The following is a 23235-nucleotide window of genomic DNA, read 5'->3' as shown; positions in this document are numbered from 1 at the left end:
CTGCTATCGAACCGCAGTACAGGAACGGAGGAGTGCAGCCGTTGGGTGCGCTGTTGTGTTGTTCCTGATGCAGGTGTGACAAAGGGTGGAGGGTAGAGGACAGCTCAGTTGGACACTGGTACTTTGTTTTGATTCATGTTTAGTCATCCCACCATGCTGTTTAAACCCATTCTGACAGGCCCATATGCTCAGACAGTGTCTTTAGCTTCTCTGGAGTCAAGCGACCCCCTCTCGGTGTCATTACGGAGGTCTTGCGAGGAGTTCCCAAAACAACCAGCATGAATAACGTTTGAAAAACCTTTTAGGCGAATCCAAGATTTGTGTTGTTTTTTCTTTTCCTTTTGCGTTGCTCATAAAGACATTAAGTTGCACAGATTAATAATCGTGGTGGGGTTTAGGTCCTTTGCAAAAGATCCTTCAGTCAAAGCGGGGCCAGGATGCTTGGGCTGGGAGAGCCAATGGGAGGGTTGTCAGAAGTGCCTTTTGCCCTTACACATTGACTGCCATCATTTGAGATTTTCTTGTTTATTTGAGCGAAGAGAGCCATCGTTCTTTACCCACCCACAAACTAAAAGCAGTGCTAATCACATTTGTATCTTCCTCATGTTTGCTTTAGATGTTATGGTCTTCTGCAATGTATTTTGAACTACAAGTGATTTGAAAACGGCTTACACGGAATCAAGGGTGTAGGTTTAGATTTGACAGGAACAGAGGGGTGGCAGCAGTTTTGAAACCAGAATGTGTTATGAAATTAGAACCCTCTTTTTTGTCATAGTATTATTTCTGGGCTGTTTAATTTGCTAAATCCTGCCGTGAGGAAATCCAACCACTTCTCATTGTCTACAGGATCCTTGTTGAGTCACCTTGACTGCCCACTTCACTTTTTTCAGGCTTTCCCTGCTCATTAAACAGGTGACACTTTGCACAAAGGAGGACTTTGAATTGTATCACTTTAGTTGCCAAGAATTGTTTTGAAAAGCGACATTTCAAAAGGAATAAGACATTGAACAGAATGGAGAAATAAAGTACTTTTAGTATTAATTATTTTTATCTCAATTTCTGTAAGGATCACACAGCTGTTCCTGTTCCTAAAACTGTTCCACAGGGATTTAAGCCTCTCTTTTAAATTGTGGGCAGGATATATATAAATGCAAAAATAAATAACTACCCCCTATGTCCAATTAAATAAAGGCCAGGAGAATTTGATTAATAAACTTGATGAGCTCAGTTTAAATATATATATATATATATATATATATATATATATATATATATATATATATATATATATATAAATAATTTCATTTTATACAGTGTCTTGATTTGTTTTTTTCTTCCACCAATTATTGTATGAATCGCTTCATAAAGCAATCTGTATCGGTAGCAAACTGTATTGCCAAAGAAACTATTTAAAAACTGCTTGAATTATTTCAGGAAGGTAGCCATTCGTAGGATTTTTTTTTTTATTTTTTTTTGCTTCAACATTAGCCTTTGGACATACACCTACCAATTGTGAATTATAAAAACATGATGCAATCAAGGATTTGTTTTGCAGAGGCTTCTCAATTCTACCTAAGGAAGATCTGTTGGTGAATAGTTTTGATTGAATAGTTTGATTTTACAGTCACGAACTGGGATTACCGTGAACAATAACACAATCTTTACAGCAGCTCCTTCAGTTCTCGCTGACTTCTCTGGTAGTGTCGTTAATCTGAGCTGAGTTTACCAGCCCACCCAAGCCTGTTAGTTCTGGACAGGGCTGAGGGATTTAAAGAGGTTTTCAGATGGTGATCTTTTTCCTTCCAAATTCACACTGGAGGCTTGGGAGTGTGCGTCTGCTCTTGTATTTTGTTTTCGATGGACTGAAGTTGTACTTAAACGTTCTTCGCTGTATACAAAAATAATTGGTTTGGTATGTTTTTTTTTGTTTATTTAGATTTTTTCCCAACAAAGGACTGCGCATGGGCTAAACTTGCCAGGAAGGTGGTGTGGTAATCGGACACCAGAATACTGGGGAAAACCGTGGTCAATGCACCAAGCCATCTCAAGCTAAAGTGTTCAGTACCGACATGTTGTAAACTCAGTGGAAGTATTTGTCTTTTTAATTTTGGGCATAGAATCGGAACAAACTTTTGGAACAAACTGTGAAATTCTTAATGTTTTAGTTAAGAAACCAAGCTGGATAAAATCTAAAAGGAAAAAGGGGGCGGCCAGAGAGTTGCGGGGGATTTGTATCCCACAACTTCATACTCATTTTGCTTGGTTTAAAATGGGCACCAACGTCTTCAGTGGTAAACACAAATCCATTATTTCAGTTAAGGCATCAGCTTATGCAGTCCAGGACAGAGAGAAAAGTGGAAATGTTTTAAATCTTTACCCTAATTTACATACTTACATCTACACACATACATGCATATATATGTAGAGAGAGATGGATCAGTTTGAACAGCTTCGGAATGTGTTGATTTACCTTGAAAGTATTAACACACAAGACATACAGAAATGTATATTCTATATATGACAATTCTCCTTGGTACCTATAGTATAGTTACATGATTAAACTATTGTGTTCAGTGTCCACTTTATAGATTAGACTTGTGAATATTGTGAGACACTGAACTTAAAAAAATAAAACTTCTACAGATTCAGAAATAAAGGAGAAGCATTTGAACAAATCCTTTTATTTTATTAGAAGTTTAAATAGTTTTATTGTCATTTCCATCATCATTGTCAAATTTAACACATTTTACGCATCCTTCTAAGGATGTTGAGAAGGCTATTATGCCCCTACATTTCACAAACGAATGTTAGTGTCAATTAAATATTTTTACATTGGAAAGAAAGTAAGGTGTGCAAACTGTTATCCAGCACTCTACATATGTATTCAGTTGTCTGTGTCCAAGTATGTGCTTCAGTTTATCTTTGTCTTCCATCTCGGCCACTTTAGGAATCGGATCGCCAAATTACACTCTTTAAAGTTACGCTGATGCTGATATTTCTGTCCAATTTGTAGATGCTGAACGTTAACCAGACAAATGTAATCATAGTAGCCGTACAGATTTTCACGACAAAGTATCAAGTTGTGTACACTTTTTCATTATTATTATTATAATAAATGAAAGGGAGCAGCCAAAAGACATGAGGTTTTATCAAGCTAAGATCATGCTCCTTTGTCAATGACCCTGATTGTTAAAGCTGTCCCTCACTGCCTCGTTTTGATTGGCACAGGCCTAGTTTTGTATGGTTTGACGACGACTCATAATATAAGTTGATGGGATTTCTTCTTTTTTTGTCCTTATTGGAGCAGGAAAGCACCCATCAAATGTTTGTGTGTTTATGCGTGCATGTGCGTGCCTGAGAGTGTGCACATTGGGGGTTGAGGGGTGGGGGAGGCATTTATATTGCCAATAGTTTAAATCTGCTGAATGCACTACAGAGACACGTTAATTGGGGTTAGTTTTGGGTGGGAGGGGAATTGGGGGGAAATTAGGTTTTATTTGAAAGATAGGGTTGTTTTCCTCCCACCCTACCGTTTCTGGTGACTAGGTACTGACTTCAAATAGAAGAGAAGGCTTAGAAACACTCCTGATAGTGAATGAAAACAAAGCGGAAACAGACTCTTGCCTGTGAAACACTGAAGGCACCTGGAAGAGGAGAGGAAACAATCGAGGGACTTGACGTATTCTGAGTTCTGACTGGGGTCTCTTAATGGATTTGGCTTTTTTTTAAAAGCCGTGTATGTTTTCTTGTTTTTCTTTTTCATTCTTTGTCGTTTATAACCTGACAGATTCTACGAAATAAGCTAGCTTGAACTTTACTTTTTGTTTAGTGTTTTTTTTTTTCCATACTTTTAGATACCTTTTGTTTACGATCTCTAATTAACCAAATAGAAATTTTAAGTGTTTGAAAATGAATCTGTCGGTCTGTTCATTAGAGTTTGTAGAAAGAATCTCTGGCTGTAGTTTGTGTTTCCCTCTTATTTTTTTAAACTTGAAGTTTAAAACCATTTGGTTTTAGTTTTTTATTTGTGAAACAGTGCTCCCTTAAGATTAAAGAAGTACAGTGGGTAAAATAGTATACTACTTTTGAAATGGAGGGCAAAAGAAAACAAAACAAAAAAAACTTTCCAAATCAGCCAAACAGTGACTACATCTGCTATGGATTTCCCAAGGAGCAAAAGGTCATGACTAATTGGGACTGTTTTGGGATGCATTTTAAATGCTATTACAGTATTACTTTCATAATATGGTGCTGATTTGAATATCCAGGTAATTAAAAGCAAGCTGGAGAACGTCTTGAGTGATTTATTTTATTTTTTCTTATTTTCTCTTAAGGTTCAATTTGAATATTTAAATGTAAAATTTGGGAGTATCCATCCATTAAAGTGCATTGGGAAAGCCAGGCTCTTCCCCTGAGTTTTACAAAAACAAAAATGAATAATCATAAAGCCGTGCACTATGACCTTATGTTGTGTTGCTGTCACACAGCCAAAAATCTTGCCATAAACAGGCCTGTTGAGAACCATTTAACAACACCGGTATATTGCCTCCAGTGTATTCAGGATTTTGCACTAAAAGTTCATGTGGACCCTTTTTTTTTTTTTTTCTTTCCTTTTTTAATCTGATTGGTCTACTTAATATTAAACAAATGGCAAGTTTCAGTATTCATCCATTTATTCGGATAACGGATGGCTGGCATCAAACAGTCACATGAAATCTAGCAATATTAAACTCCCTAGCAGTGTAATGAAGTGTAAGCCCTTGGTTATATCTATATATAATATTTTAGATTTATTTTAGAAAAAGCCTCTCTGAAGGAATGGTTATTTGGTTCCCAAGGTAACTTGACAGTCTCAAGTCGATCTTCAGTTTATGTAGCCCCTGACTGTGGCGATTCATTGATCAGTGCTTCAGATATACATTTGTTTAGTTTAAAGCACAGGTTAAATGGTTACACAATTTGCACACTGCTCCAAACCCCTGCTTTAAAACTTTTAAACCACACCACATTTGTTTTTGCTTTTTTCCCCCATTTTCATTTGTTTATAAGATCAAATGCAAGTGTCGTTGTTGTTTTACTGCAAATGTATGGTGATTTCTGTTGTACTATTGGTGATATTGTTTCTTAGTCTCTCAGGCTACATAGAAACTCTTCTTTTCCCCTTCTGAGATAATAGGTTGGTGGGAAGTACGTTGAGTAGTTTAGCGAAGATCTGAACTTCTATAAAGTGCAATTAAACACTAGAGGGAGCACTGTTGGAATCCAGTATGAACTTGATGGATATGTGCACAATCCTTATGTACTTATGCTGATTTTTATTTTTTATTTTACATTTTTTGTTCTGTTTATCAGTCTGTCAGTTAGACACAGGATTTCTACGGTGTATACGGCTCGCAGGAATGATGTGTTTTGATTCAGACTGGTGCTCTAAGTTTTGTATGGTACTTTAAAAATAAAAATGGAAAATCTGGTTCGGAGATGAGGTTTTTATTTTGGTGGTTTTTCAATTTTCTATTTCTGTGGGAGAAAAGTGAAGTGGGCATTTGGACCTTTTCTATTCCACACACTTTTGGTTTCATGTAAATGTAAAGTTCAAGAAACGTGATGCATAATACACAAAGATATATCAAAGTTTACCAGTTTGCTTTACAGAGTGGTATAACTATTATTATTTAAACTTTCACAACAACAAGGATTAAAAGAGAACTGGTAGTTCAACTGAGATTTTTTTTTTGTTTAATCTGTTACCCAATTTATTGAAGTTTTAATGAAAAATAACATGGTGGCTCCCTCTAGCGGTACAAATCGAATAGTGCTTGTACAGATGTTGATTTCACTTTGCTTTGACAATTGTGTATAAGTAGAAAGTGAATCTTTTCCATTTTGAAGTGGTTATTTAAATAAAAATCAAGGTTGTTTATAAGTGGAGTATAAAACGTTTCAAACCTCTTTCTTAGTAACAGAATCAGGTAAGACTTATAATGGATTCAGTGGTCCATTTCATAAATATTACAAATGTTTGCTGTCTTTCAAATTAAACAAGTAACCAAAGGATTGAAAAGGACAGTTCAGACAAGGCTGTAGTACTGTATATATATAATAATTGTGCACAGTATGTAATTAGACTAGTATGGCCCAGAATTACAGAAAATATTATATGTTTTTATTTTTCTGTTTGTGTTTGCCTACTGGCACTGAACAAAGCTGCCTTTTCAAACTCAAGGGTCATGGTGAGTCAGGGTTTTGAGATACAGAAAAGTAGATTCAGGAAATGCCACCCTGGGCAATTTGGCAAACTACCACACAACCTTGAGCCTCACCACTGTGTTCAGTGCAGTGTGCGAGAACGGATCTGCTTTTGAAATACACAGTGCTCAACCGAGACAGTGGCTTGGCATGACTTTTATGAACTGAATTAATTACACAAAAGCAACACTGGTATTTGATGGACTGTGTTCCTAACACTGATTCTTTAGAAGTGATGTAACCTGTAGTATTTTCTTTAAACCTGCTCAACCTGATTTGAAGACCAGATAAAATCTGCTTACACAACAAACTGTGGTAACAGCTGACATAAAACCCAGCTTCAGCAGAAAACAATTTATCTCACTGCACTGGATACTGCATAAGTTAACTTTACACACACAAAAAATAAAATACTTTTCAGGTCCACAGTTCATGCATTAGTTTGTGATCTACATTGCTCAGCTACCTGCACAATATTTCATTGATATTTCTGATATGCATCATTCTTTTTATAACAGAACTCCAAATTTTGCCCCAGTGATTCATCTTTAATATTCTTTAATGTGTTTTGCAATCAAATGTGAAGAGATTTGACAGTCCTGCACATCTGCGGCCTAGTCAAGTTCAAAATTCTATTCGGCAATGAAATTAAAGGAAAAGATACTGATGTGTATCAACAAAACATTAAAATAAGATACATATTTTTAAACAACTGTCATCGCAGAAGGCACATTGCATGACTCTACTTTGGTCCCTGCTTTGGCCAGTAATCAAGTTTCCAGTCTTCAGAAGGTTGGATTTTGTCAAAGGTTTGGGCATACAGTAAGCACTTGTTTTATTTGATTGATGTCCATCAACAGTCTGGTTTTGCTGGTTTCACTGTTTACTACCACTTACCTCTGTAGGGCTTTGGGCTGTAGTCTAGCACTAGGCTTCTGAACCTGATCTGAGGATTGCTGGTGGTCCATGGACTGTGTACATGGTTACAGGAAGGGAGCAGCAGCATCTTCTAGGGCCCAACGCAAAGCTGAAATTGACACAAACCTAAAACTTGCTGTGCAGGGCAAAGGTGAGCCACCACACTCTTGGTAACCAGTAAGCCAATATGGGAACTGTAAAAAAAAAAATAGGATCCCTTTTGCGCATGATGAGTTGCATGCACACACAAGCAAGGAATGCTGAAAAGTCAAAGCAAACAGAAGCTCGCATCTCCTGTCCTCACGGTTTTTCTCTGCAAGGCATCCACAGCTGAAATAATAAAGCAACAAGGCACTGACCAGGAGAATGAATATAGTACAGTTGGTCTTTCAGCCTCCTATTGCCTGCTCTGCTTTCCTCCTCACACTCTCTGGCCCATAACTCTGGCTTCTGTTGAGAGAGAGAGACAGGGAGAGGATTAAATAGTCTTGCCACACCAGTACATTTGCATTCTTTATCAGGTTTAGGAACTGTATTATAGAAGTGGCACTGTCACCCTAATGATTTCTTAGAAGGCGAGTAGATGGTATAGGGGGTATTTCCACTTTCTGTCCCATTTCTATTTACATTGGAATCTTTCCAGATGGCAGGAAATGTAGGGACTTTTCGCTCTATAGGTAGATGGCTGCGGCTGCTCTACTTCTGTAAATGGTGCGCATTCACTAGCGTAGTCAAATCAGCCCAGTGAAAAAGCTGTTCTGCCCAGAAACACATGTGCTCAGCTGCGGTGAGAGGATGATCGCTAACTGGGAATTTGTGATTGGTTAGGGCATCCAAGGAAGTAAATGTAATAAACTGTTGCCAAGTACTGCTCCCTTTTTGCTGCTATGTGAGGGTCTGACAGTGTGGGGAAGTATATTATGAAGAATTGGGGAAATACCAGTGCCGCCAAAGACCCCACAACCACCACCACCACACAATCGCCACCTTATTTACTTTTACGTGTTCAAATAAACCATGGTGGATCAAATCAATCAATCAATTAAAATGTATTATAGCACCTCATATACACAAAAGCATCTCAGGACGCTGCACAAGAACAACATTTGAACTATTAAAAAAAAACTAAAAGGCTGATCAAACAAGAAAGCTTGTCCTTCATATGTGTGGAAAAGTGCAGTTTGCTTGTCAGATTTGCTCCACTTTGTCTTTGTGGAAGAGAAAGGAAACATTTGTATTCTCACTTTCACACAGTTAATTCATGCTGGATTTGCAGTATTAAATTCAGGGAGGTGATGTACAGGGCAAAGTGGCCTGGATGTTCAAAGGGTGTTACCGCTAATATTTAGTTTTGTATAAATTAGTACCTCAGTGTTGCATAACACGATTGCCTAATTGTTAATAGAGGTTTTGCTATTTGCTAATACATCTAAAGTGTATGTTTTTGATAACAGCAGGCGTTAATGAGGAGATAACATTATTGCGAGATGAAACACTGTGAAGAATGAGAACTCATCACAGGAGTTATATACGCTAGATAATGTGGGCAATATTATCCATCAGCAGATGCATTAAACAATGCTTCTTGCTTGCATTCGTACTTCTTATCAGCTTTCTTTGGCCTTGTGAGTAATAATGAATCATCAGTTCTTGGCATTGGATGGTGAGAACTCCGGGGCCTCAAATTATTTTGTTTTAAAATGTTGCGTTTCTCTGACGGTTGTGTCTAGTCTTATTTTTCCCCTGTAAGAGGAACTGAAATGTGAACTGAGACAATAAAGCGTCAAAATTGGACTCGCTAGCTCCATCTTCACAAGGAACTGTTGTCAATTTCAAAAGCCAGATTAAGAACTGATACCTGCAAACACTTAGTTGTTTTTCCATATAGAACTGTGTTTTGAACATGCCATCAGATGCTACTGTACCACCCTCTAAAATCACATTTTATATTCTGCCAAAGCTTGCAATGATTTCAAAATATTGCAGTAATCAAAAACACTGACATTTATCGGAGTCACGCCTACCTATATTCCTTCACTTTTAGTTCAAGTTCTCATACTAAGCTTTTTCCCTAACCTCGTCCTCGTAACCCCTTTGCAAGAAATATATTGTGCAGTCAGTGACAGCATCACACATTCAGATTATGTTTTTAAAAGGTAGAGGGGTACCTAGGGATTCAGTGTGTGTGCAATTCAGAGGGAAACTGGGCAAGGTCAAGATTTATGCAACTTTGAATGGGGCATGCTAGACCAGATGCGACGGTATGAGTATGTCAGAAACCGCAACCCTTCTGGGATTTTCATGCACGTGTCATGGCTATAAATGGTGCCAGCACCTAAAAAACATCAAGCCAATGGTGATCTTTTGGTCGTAAACAGCACGTTGATGAAAGAGACCAAAGAGGCTAACACAACAGAGTAACAGATGGGCTACAGTCAGTCAAATAACAGCCGAGTAATAGTGGAATTCTGTTTCCTGCTGTTTCACGCTGATGGGAGGACCAAGATCTGGTGAAAACCTCAGGAGTCCATGGATCCATCCTGCCAGGGCTCAACAATGCAGGCTGGTGGCGGCAGTGTGACGGTGTAGGGTGTGTTTTCATGGGACACATTAGGTCCCTTGATCCGAGTGGAGCAACATTTGATTACATGCTATCTAAACATAGGTGCCAATCAGGTGCGGGTGCATCCCTTCATGGAAGCAGTGTATCCATCTCCGAATGGGTTCTTTCAGCAGGGTAATGCCCCATGCTACAAGGCTAAGATTGTCCAGGAATGGTTCTGGGAACATGACAATGAATTCATCTCACTGCAGTGGCCTCCACAGTCACCACCTCTCAATCCAGTCTAGCAACTGTGGGATGAGATGGAATGAGCTATTCAGAGAAGAGGTCCACCACCAGCCAATTTTCAACAACTTTGGGAAGCAATGGCGTCGACATTGGCCAGCATCCCTGTGGTGTGCTTTCGACACCCTGTTGAGTCCATGCCCCGATTAAATCAGTACTTAATAAACTGAAGGACATGAGGAAGTTAGGGTAAATGGCCAGCTGTAGCACATTCTCTTCTTGGGTCATAGAACTGCACCATATGTTATAACTAGGCCTCTTTCACCATGATATCTGATCATTATTGAAGACACCACACACCTCCCCCCTGCCCCTCGCTTTATTATTATCATTATTATTATTTTTGTCTTATCAGATGCCCTTCTCCAGGGCGACTTACAAAATATAATCGCTTATCATGTATTAAACTAATGCTCCACTTCTCCTTTGTGCACAAAGCAACACAGAAATACAGAGAGCACGGGAAATGCGCTTAGTCTCTCTCTCGGACAAGAGAAGTATATCAGAACTAGGAACAATTGGTTTCTGAGCACCAGACAATGTCCTTGCATTTGATATTGAAGGGGAAACAAAATACAGATCCCCTGGAATCAAAAGACTCTATTGTTCTGCATTGTATTGGTGCTCTATTAAGACCTCTGTTTGATATGCACTGTTTTTGAATTTGCTACTTGCTGTTGGTGTTATAATTATTGCAGTTGCAGGTCTTTTTCTTACTTTTATTGTAGCAGCAGTAATGACGACGTTGCAATGAAATAAGGTAGTCAAAATAAGTAGTTTTATTAGCATAGGGCGAAAACATCACAGTATTCTTACATTTATAGTCTTTGTGGTCATAAAAAAACAACTATCCGACTCCCTCGTGATTAGGTGTCCCTCAGTGACGTTTGCTCTTTATTCTTAATTGTTTACATCACATTTCTTGCAAAGGGGTATAAAATATTTAACCGGGTTAAACTCGTCCTCCCTCACATCAGCATTCGCAGTTAACCCCTACGGGCTACGAACGGCAGTGCCCCGCGTCCGTGCAGCGCAGATGTGCAGAATTCCAGCGATCCCATTGCTGGAGCCGCGCAGAGCTGCGGACATCTGCGCTGACGTCACGCTGGGTCAGGTGAGCGCAGTCACATGACGGGCTCTGCGGGCGTACAGGAAGCGGGAGGCGGAGTCGCAGTATGTAGCTGGTATTAAAACTAAGCGCAGGCAGGAGCGCTTCAGTGCGTGTTTTTTTTTATATGGTGATTGTAAAGATGCAGCACCTCGTTCTCCTGGTTTTTGTGGCTTTGTGGACGGTGGAGACCAGCCTCTCCACACCGCTGTGCACGTACCCGCCGTCCCAGTGGTGCAGCTCGCCGGAGGTCGCGGCGCAATGCGGGGTGAGTGAGTGAAGTGTTGGGGAGCGCCTTGTGTAAGTGGATTCTGTGCTGGATAAAGGATGGCGTTTCCCTAGCGGTCTAATTATGAATTGTAGAGGTTCGTTTTTATTTGCTTGCTTGTTTTTGTTATTTAGACCAAACAAAAAGTAAGTTCCAGTAATTGTCTATTGGGATGGGGGGGGGGGTGGGAATCCGCTTTGATCCGAGCCGCTGTTACACAGGGGCTATTTAAACTTTTCTTCGGGTTAAAGTTGGCTTGTCATACGTTTGTGTTTTCCGTTAAGGATATAATTTTACATAAGTTATTAACACACTTCCTCCAGGTGTTATTTTAAGGTGTTTACATAATGAATGACTGAAACTGAACTCACCCAAGCGCATGTTCCTGTGCGCCAAACCAACCTGCTGCACAAACGGCAACCGTCACTTGGTCATCATTGCAGACGTTTTAGTGACTCTCTCAAATGGTTCATTAATCCAAATCTGGAGCTGATTACAATTTAAACAATTGTTTTTATGTAGTTAAAATATGTATGTTTTGGGGTGACTTGGATGACCTATTGAAATTTAAGCCAGTGAGTCTTATTGGGATTTTTTGAAGACTCACTTGTATATGCTCCATTGCTTGACAATACTGACTAATACTCATGAGACCTTTTTTTCAGAGGGAGGGGGAGTAGTTGCAAATCAAATGACTTGTACCTGACGGAAGGACGCTCTTGTGATTAAATTTAATCACATGGTAGTTTCACAGATGGCTACTCCTCAGTCTGTGCAGGTGTCTCAAGCTTTTAAGATGCAACTTTTTTTTTTTTCTTCCCCACATATAGAGTGTCTGAAACCATATGAAAGCCTTGCATTCAGGATTAACCAATGAAGGAGGCGGGGGGGTCTCATTTTGGAGAGCAGCTTATGCATATGTGGTTGGAAATGAAATCGGGCACTATCAGAGAGTGTCGCAATGCTGTGGAACTGTTTTGGAGAAGTGGATTCAACAATAATAGATTTGTATCATTGTGTCTCTTCAAATTGACCTTAAAGAGCTGTCCTCAGCAGTTTCCCTCCACTGCTTGCAATGTAGTTCAATCTAGGGCAGGGCAGGGAAGGGGGGGGGTGAACTGCCCAAGTACCCATGCATTAAGTCTTAAAACACTGTGCTTTATTTCCTCAGGTGGAGAAGCAGTGTCTGGAGTTCAGTGGCCTCCACAAACCCCACACAGCTCCCGCCCCTGGCGTGGAGGTGGCTCTGTACTACGAGAGCTTGTGTGGTGGTTGCCGTGAGTTCCTGGTTCTGGAGCTGTTCCCGACCTGGCTGATGCTCGCAGAAATCATGAATGTGACACTCGTGCCATTTGGAAATGCACTAGTAAGCACTCATTCCAATCTTATTTTGAGTAAATAAATTCTGGCCCATTTCAGCACATGTTCCAGCTTCGTTATGTGGGAGCACTGTATTTCAATCTCTTGAAGTTAAAATGTGTGCAATCAGAAATGTGTAGGTAAGTAGTTGTTGAGAGCACTGCACTAAAGGTTGTGAAATTAAGCCTGCTGTATTGCACTGAGCCTTTTTGTGTGTGCAGTTCGCTTAAAACTACAACAACCCAAAATAAAGTGCTAAATGTAGTATACCATAACGTAAGGAGATCCTTGACTCCTTGAAAAGGAGTATATGAGTGAGCCGATAGACGGGAAGCAATTTTGGGGCCAGTTTTATTTATTTTTCTAGTAGCTTAAACTGTCACCAGTCAAGAAACTAGGATCTCATTTTGCTTTGTGGCAAAAGTTTATATTTTCTTGATCGGTACTTGCTGTCATTCTTGACAAATCTGTTGAAAACCTGTTTAGATCAATGTGGCATATGTAATCAGCTATCTTTGTCTCAGGTTTCTCCTAAGCTTTTTCCTGTCCTTCCCCAGGAAAAGAAAAATGGGTCAAAGTATACCTTTGAATGTCAGCATGGAGAGGACGAGTGCAAGGGCAACATGATTGAGGTGAGCAGTTGATTCACAACCATTTCTGGTTGCCTTGGATGTTTCTCTAAAACTGCATTTCAGTTCAGGCCAGGTGGCCCGCCTTGGCCAAAAATCGGTGCTGTCTGGCTAAAAGAATTTGCAAATGAACATTTCTCAAATCTAAAGTTGATATTTGGGATAAATGTTTAGTGTAATGGGTTTGATAATGCTGTGTGTGTGCTCATGTGATAATTGAAGTACTGTTTTTCTCTTGTGCTTATTGAATTGCCAAATAAGATGTATAGCTTTTTGTCCACCTCCCTTTCTAGACCTGCATTATGAATTCCTCAAAATATGCTTTCTTCATAATTTTCTGCATGGAGTCGTCTAGTGATGTCCTTGGTTCTGCTGAGACCGTAAGTATTAAAGCTCTTCTGTGGTGATTTGTATGAGCAGACCGTTCCCCTTTCCACTGTTTCTGCCTCGTTTGCAAGAATCCTTACGTAGGATCGGACTGCATCTGCTCTAGCAGTTTCTGCAACTGCTTGACTGGGTTAGTTATTAAAAGCTAAAAACACTAAGAGAACAACATTTGGCCACATCTGTGTTCTTGTGGTAATTACTGCCTCATTCAAGGTTGCACTGATCTGGTCCCAATGCACTGCAGACTAATGCTTTTCTTAGTGGGGTCCTCGCTGTGTGAAGCCCCTACTGTCACAGCAGTTGAGCAGCCCTGTTTATGAACAAAATGAGCCAAGTCTTTATTGCAGCAGTCTGGCCCTTTAGATTATGAAATTATTAGTGGACCAAGACCGTGAATAATCCGTCCTTTTAAGTGCTCAGGTGGTTTTGAAGGCCAGATTTTAATTTTAATTTCCCCCCCTGGGAGAGCGGAGTTCCAGAGCCCAGGTTTGATCTTGTCTGTTTCCCTGACAGTGCCTGAAGCTGTATGACCCAGATGTGAAGTGGGATACCATCATGTCCTGTGTGAACGGAGATGAGGGGAACAAACTGATGCATCTCAATGCCCAGATGACCCAGGCACTGCAACCACCCCACGAGTATGTGCCCTGGGTGACGGTGAACGGGGTAAGCTATCACTTTTGCATTGCTTGTTGTGAGTAAAAGCTCTCGGCTGATCAGTTGATGTAGTACAACACTTTCTGGGCTCCAGCCATTGGGGATCCTATCACCCTAAAATGTCCAATGAAGGTTTGGGGAAACCATGGGGGATTTAGCATCAGGATTGAGTCATTCCGAGTTCAGGCAGAGCAAAAACGAAAATCCGGCTTTTCTGTGTGGGTGTGCGGGGTGGAAGGGTCTCGAGTGTCCTGTTCAGTCCTGCTGTATTAAAGATGTATATTTCCTGCAGAAACACACTGACGACATCCAGGACAAGGCCATGGCTTCACTGTTCAACATGGTGTGCAGTTTGTACATGGTGAGTAACTTATAGGACCTCAGGAGCTTCCTCTTTTGAAATTATTTTAGGAGGGAAACCTTTAGAGAACTCCTAAAGCTATAATGTTACTGCAGTAGTGTACAACCTCAATTGAAAAAGCTAAATTTAAATCATAAGTAGGACACTACTTAAAGAGTAGGATGTGTTTGGAAACCACCTTGTGTTCGTGTGATCCTGAAATGTTTTTTTTGTTTAGGGGGATAAGCCACCAGCCTGCAGTGGAGGGAAGAAGTCAAAGCCCAAAAACTACTGTTGAACAGGAATTGAGTTTGTTGTGTATCAATATCGGGAGTCTTTCTTCCATGTGTAAGGGAAAAACACAAGGGGTTGCCACTTCATAGTGGATACTTTAGTCAACACTGTTTTGCTACTGCACTAGACTGCAAGCCATTTTGGATCCTCTTAAAATTTACAACAGGGCTGCTACATCACTCTTATCCATTAATGGCCCACCTGACCCCAGTAAACCAACCAATTCTGCCTGCTTAATTGCACCCATACAATTAAAAAAAAAAAAAAAAAAGCAGCCAGTTTTTACTATGATGGAGAAGCCCCTGCAGATAGTTCGAGTACGTTCCCTATACATACCAGTATGCACCCAAAACCCTTTTGTTAAATTGATAATGACGAAAACGTGTATTCAGATTTGTTTTGGAATATGTATACTAGATTACTATGACTTGGAACAATAAATGTTCCATAGAGCATTATAGTTTAAGGAAATTCCCCTCAATGTCCCTAAAACGTTAATACAATTTAGATTGGTCTCATTTCACGTTTAATTTGGTATAATTCTCTGGTTGATGTTAGGTTTACCAAACCCAGATTGATGCTATCTGCAATTTGGGGTTTTTGTTTTTGAATGTCTGTGTAGTTGACATCCTTCAGGGGTTAAAAAACAAAAACAAAACACTATTCTGAATCTCCTAAAGTCATTGTTTCTTGTAGATGTAAGATTTTGACTTGCCCTTTATTCTATGACATTGGGGCTTTCCAGGACAAAATTTGACAAGCACATATACAGAGTAGCACTTTTGGTTAGTTATTTTTGGGAGGTGGTGGGCAGTCAAATTGCACTATTCGTAATGTTCAGTGAGCCATACAATCAGATTTCTTAATCTACTGCAGCCACTGCCCTTGATCTTTCCCACTGAAGTCTCTTCTGCACTGAAATAGATAATGTGTACAGGGTGCATTGAGCTTCATATTCCAAAACTGGATTGTTTTAACCGATGTCCACATGATTTATAATACTACAGGGTTTTTAGAATTGGTCTTGATAAATGACTTTGTCTGTTGTAGTTTGTGTACTTGGCAGGGCCAGAAACTCTGAGCAAACCCTCTATTTGATTTTTTTTTTTGTGGCTTTTTCATCTCTCTGTTCTGCAGATCTGAAAGGTTCAGCTCCCTGTTATTGATCCATTAACATTTAAGTTTTATAGACTGTTGAAAAGTAAAGGGAGCAATCTGGTCAATATCTCGTTATGTTCTATGGAAATATCTTGAGTCTGCACATAAACTGGTTTATGTAACCTAAGGTGGGATCATTTGTTTTTGTTTTGGTAAAATCACAGACCATGGTTTCTTGACACTAAATTATGATAGGATTTATTATTTTTTTTTTTAATGGGATGCAATAAGACCAGCATGGAGAAGTGAGGACTCGGTGTGATACACAACTTATTGATGAATCTGGTGCCTTTTGTTTTCTAATGAAATTCCTTTTATAATTTCCCAGTGTTTGTTTTTTATAAAGGACACAATGGTCTATATATATATATATTTTTTTTTTTTAACAATCAAAGGTGCATTTAAAAATGCTGTGTTTCAGTTGAGTGTGACTTGACTGTAAATGTCTTAAGACTGTCATTAGTGTACAGCTGCACAAAATGTCTCTTTTGAAATGTGCATTTAGGTGATTTGTTTGCAATACAGAAATGTGTGTAGGAATGCCATTATTCCTCTTTCAATTTATATATCCCAAAAATGACACATCCACATGCAGTGTGTGTAAGTTTGGTTGAAAGTTCAACACTGTCTAAGTACTTACTGACTTACACCTGAAATGTTAAATAAAAATGAAATGCACATTTTTGTATTTTTGACATTGCAATTTTTCTTGGTAAAGTCTTGGTATTAAGCAATAAATCTCTCCATTCAAATATAAGAGATTGATCTGCTGTATTTAAGATCACTGCCCTAGAATTACAGCCCATAGGTCATGCTCTCTTCAGCTGTTAAGAGTGCAAGAGTGATCTCCCCGGAGCCATTTATACATCTACAAATTGCAGACTTAGCTAGAAGTAGGGGAAGAACAGATGATAGTAAACTCCCCCAACTCCTAATCCCTTGACAGTCTCCGACACCTCAAGCTAAAAACACAGGCCTTCCTAGAGCAAGCGATAGGCAGACTGGCCAGAAAACGAGCACTGTGTAGTCAGGATCTTTGGAGTTTTGCCCGAGATTGGATTTAGCATTTGAGGTTGTCCTTGGGAAGATAAGTGCTTTATTCCATAAAACAAACTGACAGTGAGTCGGAAGAAACCAGCTGCAGTAAAGGAAATGCACATAATGTCAACAAAGGCCTTTTGACTGCATCCTAGCCCTTGGTCATCTTGCATAGTCTTCCTCCACAGTACTGTTAGTAATCCAGGTTGGTGGTTGTGTGTTTTCCTGTCTTTGAGCTTAATGAATGATTCTGATTATTACCAAACTAAGCAGTGATCAGTTCCATGTACAGCCTCCAGTGTTTCCCCTGCTCTTAGACTTTCACTTATGGTAGGCCTAGATCAATCAAAGGAGTTCTGAGATCATCCTGGTGTTATGTTAATGTTCTTAAATAAATCATACATTGATTGCCATTGCTGCTATGTACACTTTAAAATGTGAATTTAAGGTCTCTTTTAAAAAACTGAAGTGTGTGGTTTTGACCTGTGGGCTTCTTAAAAGGTGACCTTACATCAGCAATATCTGAGCTCCACACACGTCAGGCATTGATAAGAAGGGCAGAGTCCTGGCTGTTAGTTAGGGACTTTAAAGGCTTCTTTGTGGGTCTAACCTCCTTTCCAATGAGCCTTTAGCTGACTGACCTTTGCTTTTATAAACCTGATGACCTCAAGCAAACTGCAAGGCCTGGGCCTATTTGAGGACAAATGCCACTCTGTTTTGTGCCTGCTTTCATTTGTTTTGTTTGGTTAGTGTGGAGTTTTTTGGAATGTCTTAAGGCCTTTGAGACTAACAGTGTTGGTGGGCTACGCCATCTGGACCTGTTTACACCTGAGCAGATTGTGTACAAACTGTAGGTTAGTGAGATCTAAGCTTTCTTGAAACAGATTTCTAAGGCACATAACTCGGATGAGACCTGGAATCAATATTAGTTACTCCTTCCCTGTATTCCTATACCTTACTCACATGCAGTGAAAACGTTTTGACCAATAAGCATCAGCATAGGGCAAAGGTCACGTGGTTCAAACTAGAATAAAATAAATTAAAAATATATAGGATGACACTTTGAACGATTAAAATCTAGTACATTCTGTCTCTATATATACAGTATATATTATACAAACAGTTTAAACTGAAAAGCTGGTTGCTGTTCAATTGCAGCAATGCTGTTTGTACAATAGTATTATTATTATGTCCCACCATTTCATGTAGTGCACACTGGGACAGGAATGTTTTTAGCGGTTTGCTAATGTTATTACCCTTACAAAGCATTTGAGGAAAATTCATTTAAACAGTTCTGTATTAAAAGTCTTACAGAGCTGCGCAATAAACAGTGTTGTACTCTTTCATTGGTTCGCTAGCTTGTCAATCAAAAAGGAACCATTCACTTCCTGTTTTTGTCAGGAAATACAGAACACGTCAGACACGTGTAACCCAATGGGATGAATCGGTCCGCGGTGGATTGGAAATTGAAGTTTATGTAACATTTATGATGCCGAAGGTTATGTGTTGAGGTATTACTTCAGATTGATTCAAGATACGTCCAGTCGGGCAGCTTAGATTGTTAGGATTTTGAAGATACTGTTATTATGTAACTGGAAAAGATCCCTGCAGTTTAGAAACAGCGTTGGTTTCCCTCTGAGCAGCTGATGCTGACAGTTTGACGCGTCCTGCGACTCAAAGCGACCTCCGTGCGGCCGGTCAGTCGGTGGATGTGCCTCCGCGGTGTGGCCGTAGATAGAAACCATGATCCCCCGGGGTAAGCAACTCCTAGTCCGGATTTCTGGCTGCTGGAAGCCACTTTTCAGGGGCCGGTACCTGATTGTGACCAATACCGTGATCTGCGGGGGGATGCTGGCTGCCGGGGATTGCGTCCAACAGACCCGGGAGAGGAGAAGAGACCCGGCGAAAATGCGGGACTGGTTCCGCACAGGTAGGTACACTAAATAGAGGGAAACTATTTACATGATATAACTATAACCAATATCACTATAAATCAGTGAAGGGCAAATTATTTTTTAGATCTTTCATCGTTTGCATCCTCCCCTTCTACATGTTTTGGCTATCGGGGAAATTATATGCATTAAACCGGCTTTGCAAACCCCATGTTGTTTCCCCAGGACGCATGTTTGCTGTTGGGTGCTCGATGGGGCCGTTTCTGCATTACTGGTACCTGTACCTGGACAGGATATTTGTAGGGAAGGCCTTGAAAACTGTCAGTAAAAAAGTCCTTATTGACCAGCTGGTTGCCTCCCCAACTCTAGGAGCTTGGTACTTTGTGGGTAAGTCAGGTCTCCACTTCTTCTGGATGTATATGATGGTCTTATGCTAACTGTTGATTATTTTGCTTTACCTTGTATTGTTACATTGTATTAGTTCCTAGTAGATTTGCTTTACAATGGGAGCCAAATATATAAATGACATAGAGCATTGCTATTTTGATGCTACAAGACTACAGTGTCACATATTTCAAGCCATTATGTTTTTAAATTCACTCAGGCGTGGTATTAAATCATGTTAAAGATAATACACCTTTGGTTCTAGATTAGTAGAATGTTAGAACTAATTTGTACCAGCTCAGAATTGAACCCGTGCTGTATAATGCTCGTCTTATTGCTCCATGCAGTCCTTAACAGAAATTGTGTTTCTCCAGGAATGGGAGTGATGGAGGGCCACACAGTGCAGGACAGCTGGGATGAATTTAAGGCGAAATTCTGGGAATTTTACAAGGCAAGCATAACACACATTAGCACGGTTGTAAAGTCTTGAGTGATTATTTCTTAGTTGTATATTATAGAGGTTGTATTTGGTGGAATCTAATAAGAATGATTTTATCCCCATCTCTGTAGGCTGATTGGTGTGTGTGGCCTGCGGCCCAGATGATAAATTTCTACTTCCTGCCCTCCAAGTTTCGGGTGCTGTATGTCAATATAATCACATTAGGATGGGACACTTACCTCTCCTACCTCAAACACAGAGTAAGTCCTCTCATAAGTCTTCTGGTTCATGTTCATTCCACTTGGCAGCGTCTGTTTGGCCGGTGGTGTCTCGGAAGTAGGTCAAATCTGAAAACCACATCACATTTTTATCTAAAACATATGGGGTGGCATGGTGGGGTGGGATGGTAGTCTTAACTCTCCCAGAAACATCCCTCAATCTCTGCTTGAATCAGACTTTGGATAAACATGCTTGACCAATTATGCTGACTTCTTTAATTGGACTAAATGTAAGCAGCCGCAGTGAATGGTCTCCGATGGCTCTTTACAGATTGATGACCCCTCCGCAGACCCCAATACTGCCAGCGAGGAGAAGGAGACAGAAGTGTCCGTACCAGCTACACAGTGCTTGAAAGACAAACTCTAGACCTTCAAAAGCACTCCAAGGATTTCAGAGTAATATCTTGTGTAGTGAACTGCTTTTTAAAATTAAATTCAGTTTTTGGTTTTCATAACTGACGTGAATGGTTCATCAATAGCTGTCATTGGGTGTCAGTTTGGGGTTGGTGCAATGTGTTGAAAATGCCCATGCCTTTGATTAGTATAGTACATTCTGTCTGCAGACTGTTTTAATCTAGTATCCTTGCAGAAGAATATGAAGACCTATTGAAAATGTAAGTATCATATCAATTGACTATTTTTATACAAGGGAGTGGGGGCTGATCTTTCAAATTCTTTACTTGAAATGAAGATAATTTTTGATTTTCATACAATATATAATTTGATGTACTTTTGGAAAATAATATTGACTAATTGTTTTTTGTTTAGTTTTTTTTAGCTCAGAAATCATTTGTAGGAATATTTTCCAGGCCTCTGATGACTTTTGAGTAGTAACTTTTAATGATTGAACTTAAAGTGCCAGCCTGAGAAGACTGCTCCTCTTGACATTGTTCATTATAAAACGTGGGTGCCTTGATCTGTGCCAAAATCCGTCCACAATCCACAATCACCGTCATTGTGTATGCACTTTTGTGAGTGTACTCCTCTACCTCGCCTTTAGAAAGAGACTGTAGTAATACTGGCCCGCTCCGAAGTTAAAGATTCTTGTGTGCAGAGGTGGTCCTCGACATTCACTGGTTCTCGATGGGCAGTTGCGTGATCTTAGTGCTGTTTTTATCTGCATGGTGCAACTAATTGGTTTTAAGCTGCCTTGTTTATATCTCTTTTATTATTAATCATATTGTTTTTATAATCATATGTGTCTATGTTTTGAACAAGCCAAAATAAAAAATTCTGGTCGTAGAAATGATCACTTCTGAAACTAATGGTTGTCATTTTTTATGTTGTGTAACCATAACTGATTTGTCTATAAAATGCATGTCTCTGCATTTATACCCACTCCTTGCTATATGTATGAAGAGATGGTTTAGGTGACCTCCAAATAATGACTGGATTGTTTGTCTTTGAAGGTATCAAGTGTAAAACTGAATGATTTTAATCCCAATATGACTCACGTATGCACACTTTCATACTTTTACAGCAGTTATTTTTTTTCCAAGCAGATTCAGGAAGAACATAGATGACCAGAAGGGGGCACAAGAAAAAGGTGAGAAATACAAAGATTTCAACTGTGTTTGTTTCGCTGGTGTAAGTAACTGTAATTTGGCAACCCTCTTAGGAATCTTGAGGCTTTGGAGCCAAAGGTCAAAGGGTAATCAGGTGAAAGTGTTTTCCCCTTCCCGCTTGGAATAAAACCTTGGAGTGCATCGATACTGTGGATATCAGCTGAACCATGACCAGTGCAGCCGAATCCAGCCCCTTTCGCATGCAGACAGCTTCAAAGAGGTGCGATTTCTTTTCAGTTCATAGAAAGTCTTGTAATGGATCTTGCATTAAGGGTTGAGATGCAGAACTATTCCCAATGCGAGCGGAGAGCTGCTACGTTGGCTGAGGATGCCGTCTGCAACACAGCCTCTCATACAATTATAGAGCTAAATTGGATTGAGGGATGAGCTCTGCCCAGGGGCGATCAGTAGCAATTCGAGATGATCCTTTTCTTAATCGTTTAAGTAATACTCCCACAGATTAACAGGTATTCATTACAACTGCTCCCAGAGGGCTGGCTGCATCCTGTGATAAATAGTCTGTGTTGGACTTAGTGTAGTGAACTGGACAACACCTGGATCAGTGTTTGGGTGTGAAGGAATCGTAGCCTTTTCATCCGATAAGCTTTACTGTACAAACATGCACATTTCTATTCAAGCCCTCTAGTCCTAATGCCTAATTCGCTCATAAATCTTAGTGCAAAAGAGTGAAGGGATTTATTATTATGTTGATGACCCAATTATCCAAAGCAACATATAAGGGTTACAGTATATTTTTACATGCAAATTCTGATATCCATTTACACTTTTGTTTTTTAACTCAAGTGCAGGGTTCTTGTCACTCTCAGATATGGTGAGTAACAGAATTATTCCATGCATTATTATGGTGTCATTGGGAAGCCCAGGTAAATGTAGGTGGATTGGTCCAGTGGTTAAGACTTGCTTAAGTCTTTTGTGTTGCTGGGTTTACTGCGTTACCATGAGCAAGATGCATAACTTCATGAGGTGTATAAGTGAGGTTGGCTTCCAAAGCGGCGATTTTTTGGATGCATAATTCACCCTCTAATGTCTATCGATTTTTGTATATGTAAACTCCAGTCCATCACAAGTGAGGTGGCTTTTGATGCGACCTTCCCAGTTTCTAAGTTATGCATTGCTGCCCTCTGTTGGTCACAGAAAGAAGTATGATTTTACAGAGGGGGTAGGAATACTGGCTGAAATCTACTGCTGCGGCATTTGCTGAGTTAGAGGTAGACTATCTTGCGGGATAACATTTGTTTATAGGAATCACTTCAGCAATTGACAGGGGATACAATTATTAGTTATTTTACATTAAAAAGTGTGCTGTTGTCAGTAAAAAGGGGGCCTTAAACTGGCACTGAGAGGGAAGATAATTACAGTAAAATCACGTATTGAATTTTTACGAGTTTCCGTGCATTGTCAGTAGC

General features: G+C 39.8%; 2 protein-coding genes across 2 annotated transcripts; both read left to right on the top strand.

Annotated features, from left to right (window-relative positions):
* The first annotated feature begins 11168 nt into the window (after window positions 1–11168).
* Window positions 11169–16892, top strand: ifi30a (IFI30 lysosomal thiol reductase a). The gene is made up of 7 exons (XM_066695479.1): window positions 11169–11388; window positions 12560–12754; window positions 13305–13379; window positions 13670–13756; window positions 14277–14429; window positions 14713–14781; window positions 14999–16892. Exons 1-7 carry the CDS (start codon window positions 11248–11250, stop codon window positions 15056–15058), a joined length of 780 nt encoding a protein of 259 aa, XP_066551576.1. The 5' UTR covers window positions 11169–11247; the 3' UTR covers window positions 15059–16892.
* A 1752-nt stretch (window positions 16893–18644) lies between these two features.
* On the top strand, window positions 18645–21504 carry mpv17l2 (MPV17 mitochondrial inner membrane protein like 2). The gene is made up of 5 exons (XM_066695831.1): window positions 18645–19180; window positions 19368–19529; window positions 19901–19977; window positions 20097–20225; window positions 20515–21504. Exons 1-5 carry the CDS (start codon window positions 18994–18996, stop codon window positions 20608–20610), a joined length of 651 nt encoding a protein of 216 aa, XP_066551928.1. The 5' UTR covers window positions 18645–18993; the 3' UTR covers window positions 20611–21504.
* The last annotated feature ends 1731 nt before the right edge of the window (window positions 21505–23235 follow it).

Source organism: Amia ocellicauda, chromosome 22 (assembly GCF_036373705.1).
Source record: "Amia ocellicauda isolate fAmiCal2 chromosome 22, fAmiCal2.hap1, whole genome shotgun sequence".
NCBI classification, from domain to species: Eukaryota; Metazoa; Chordata; class Actinopteri; order Amiiformes; family Amiidae; genus Amia; species Amia ocellicauda.
The sequence above is the reverse complement of the archived record's forward strand: the minus strand, read 5'-3'. Positions and strand labels throughout refer to the sequence as shown.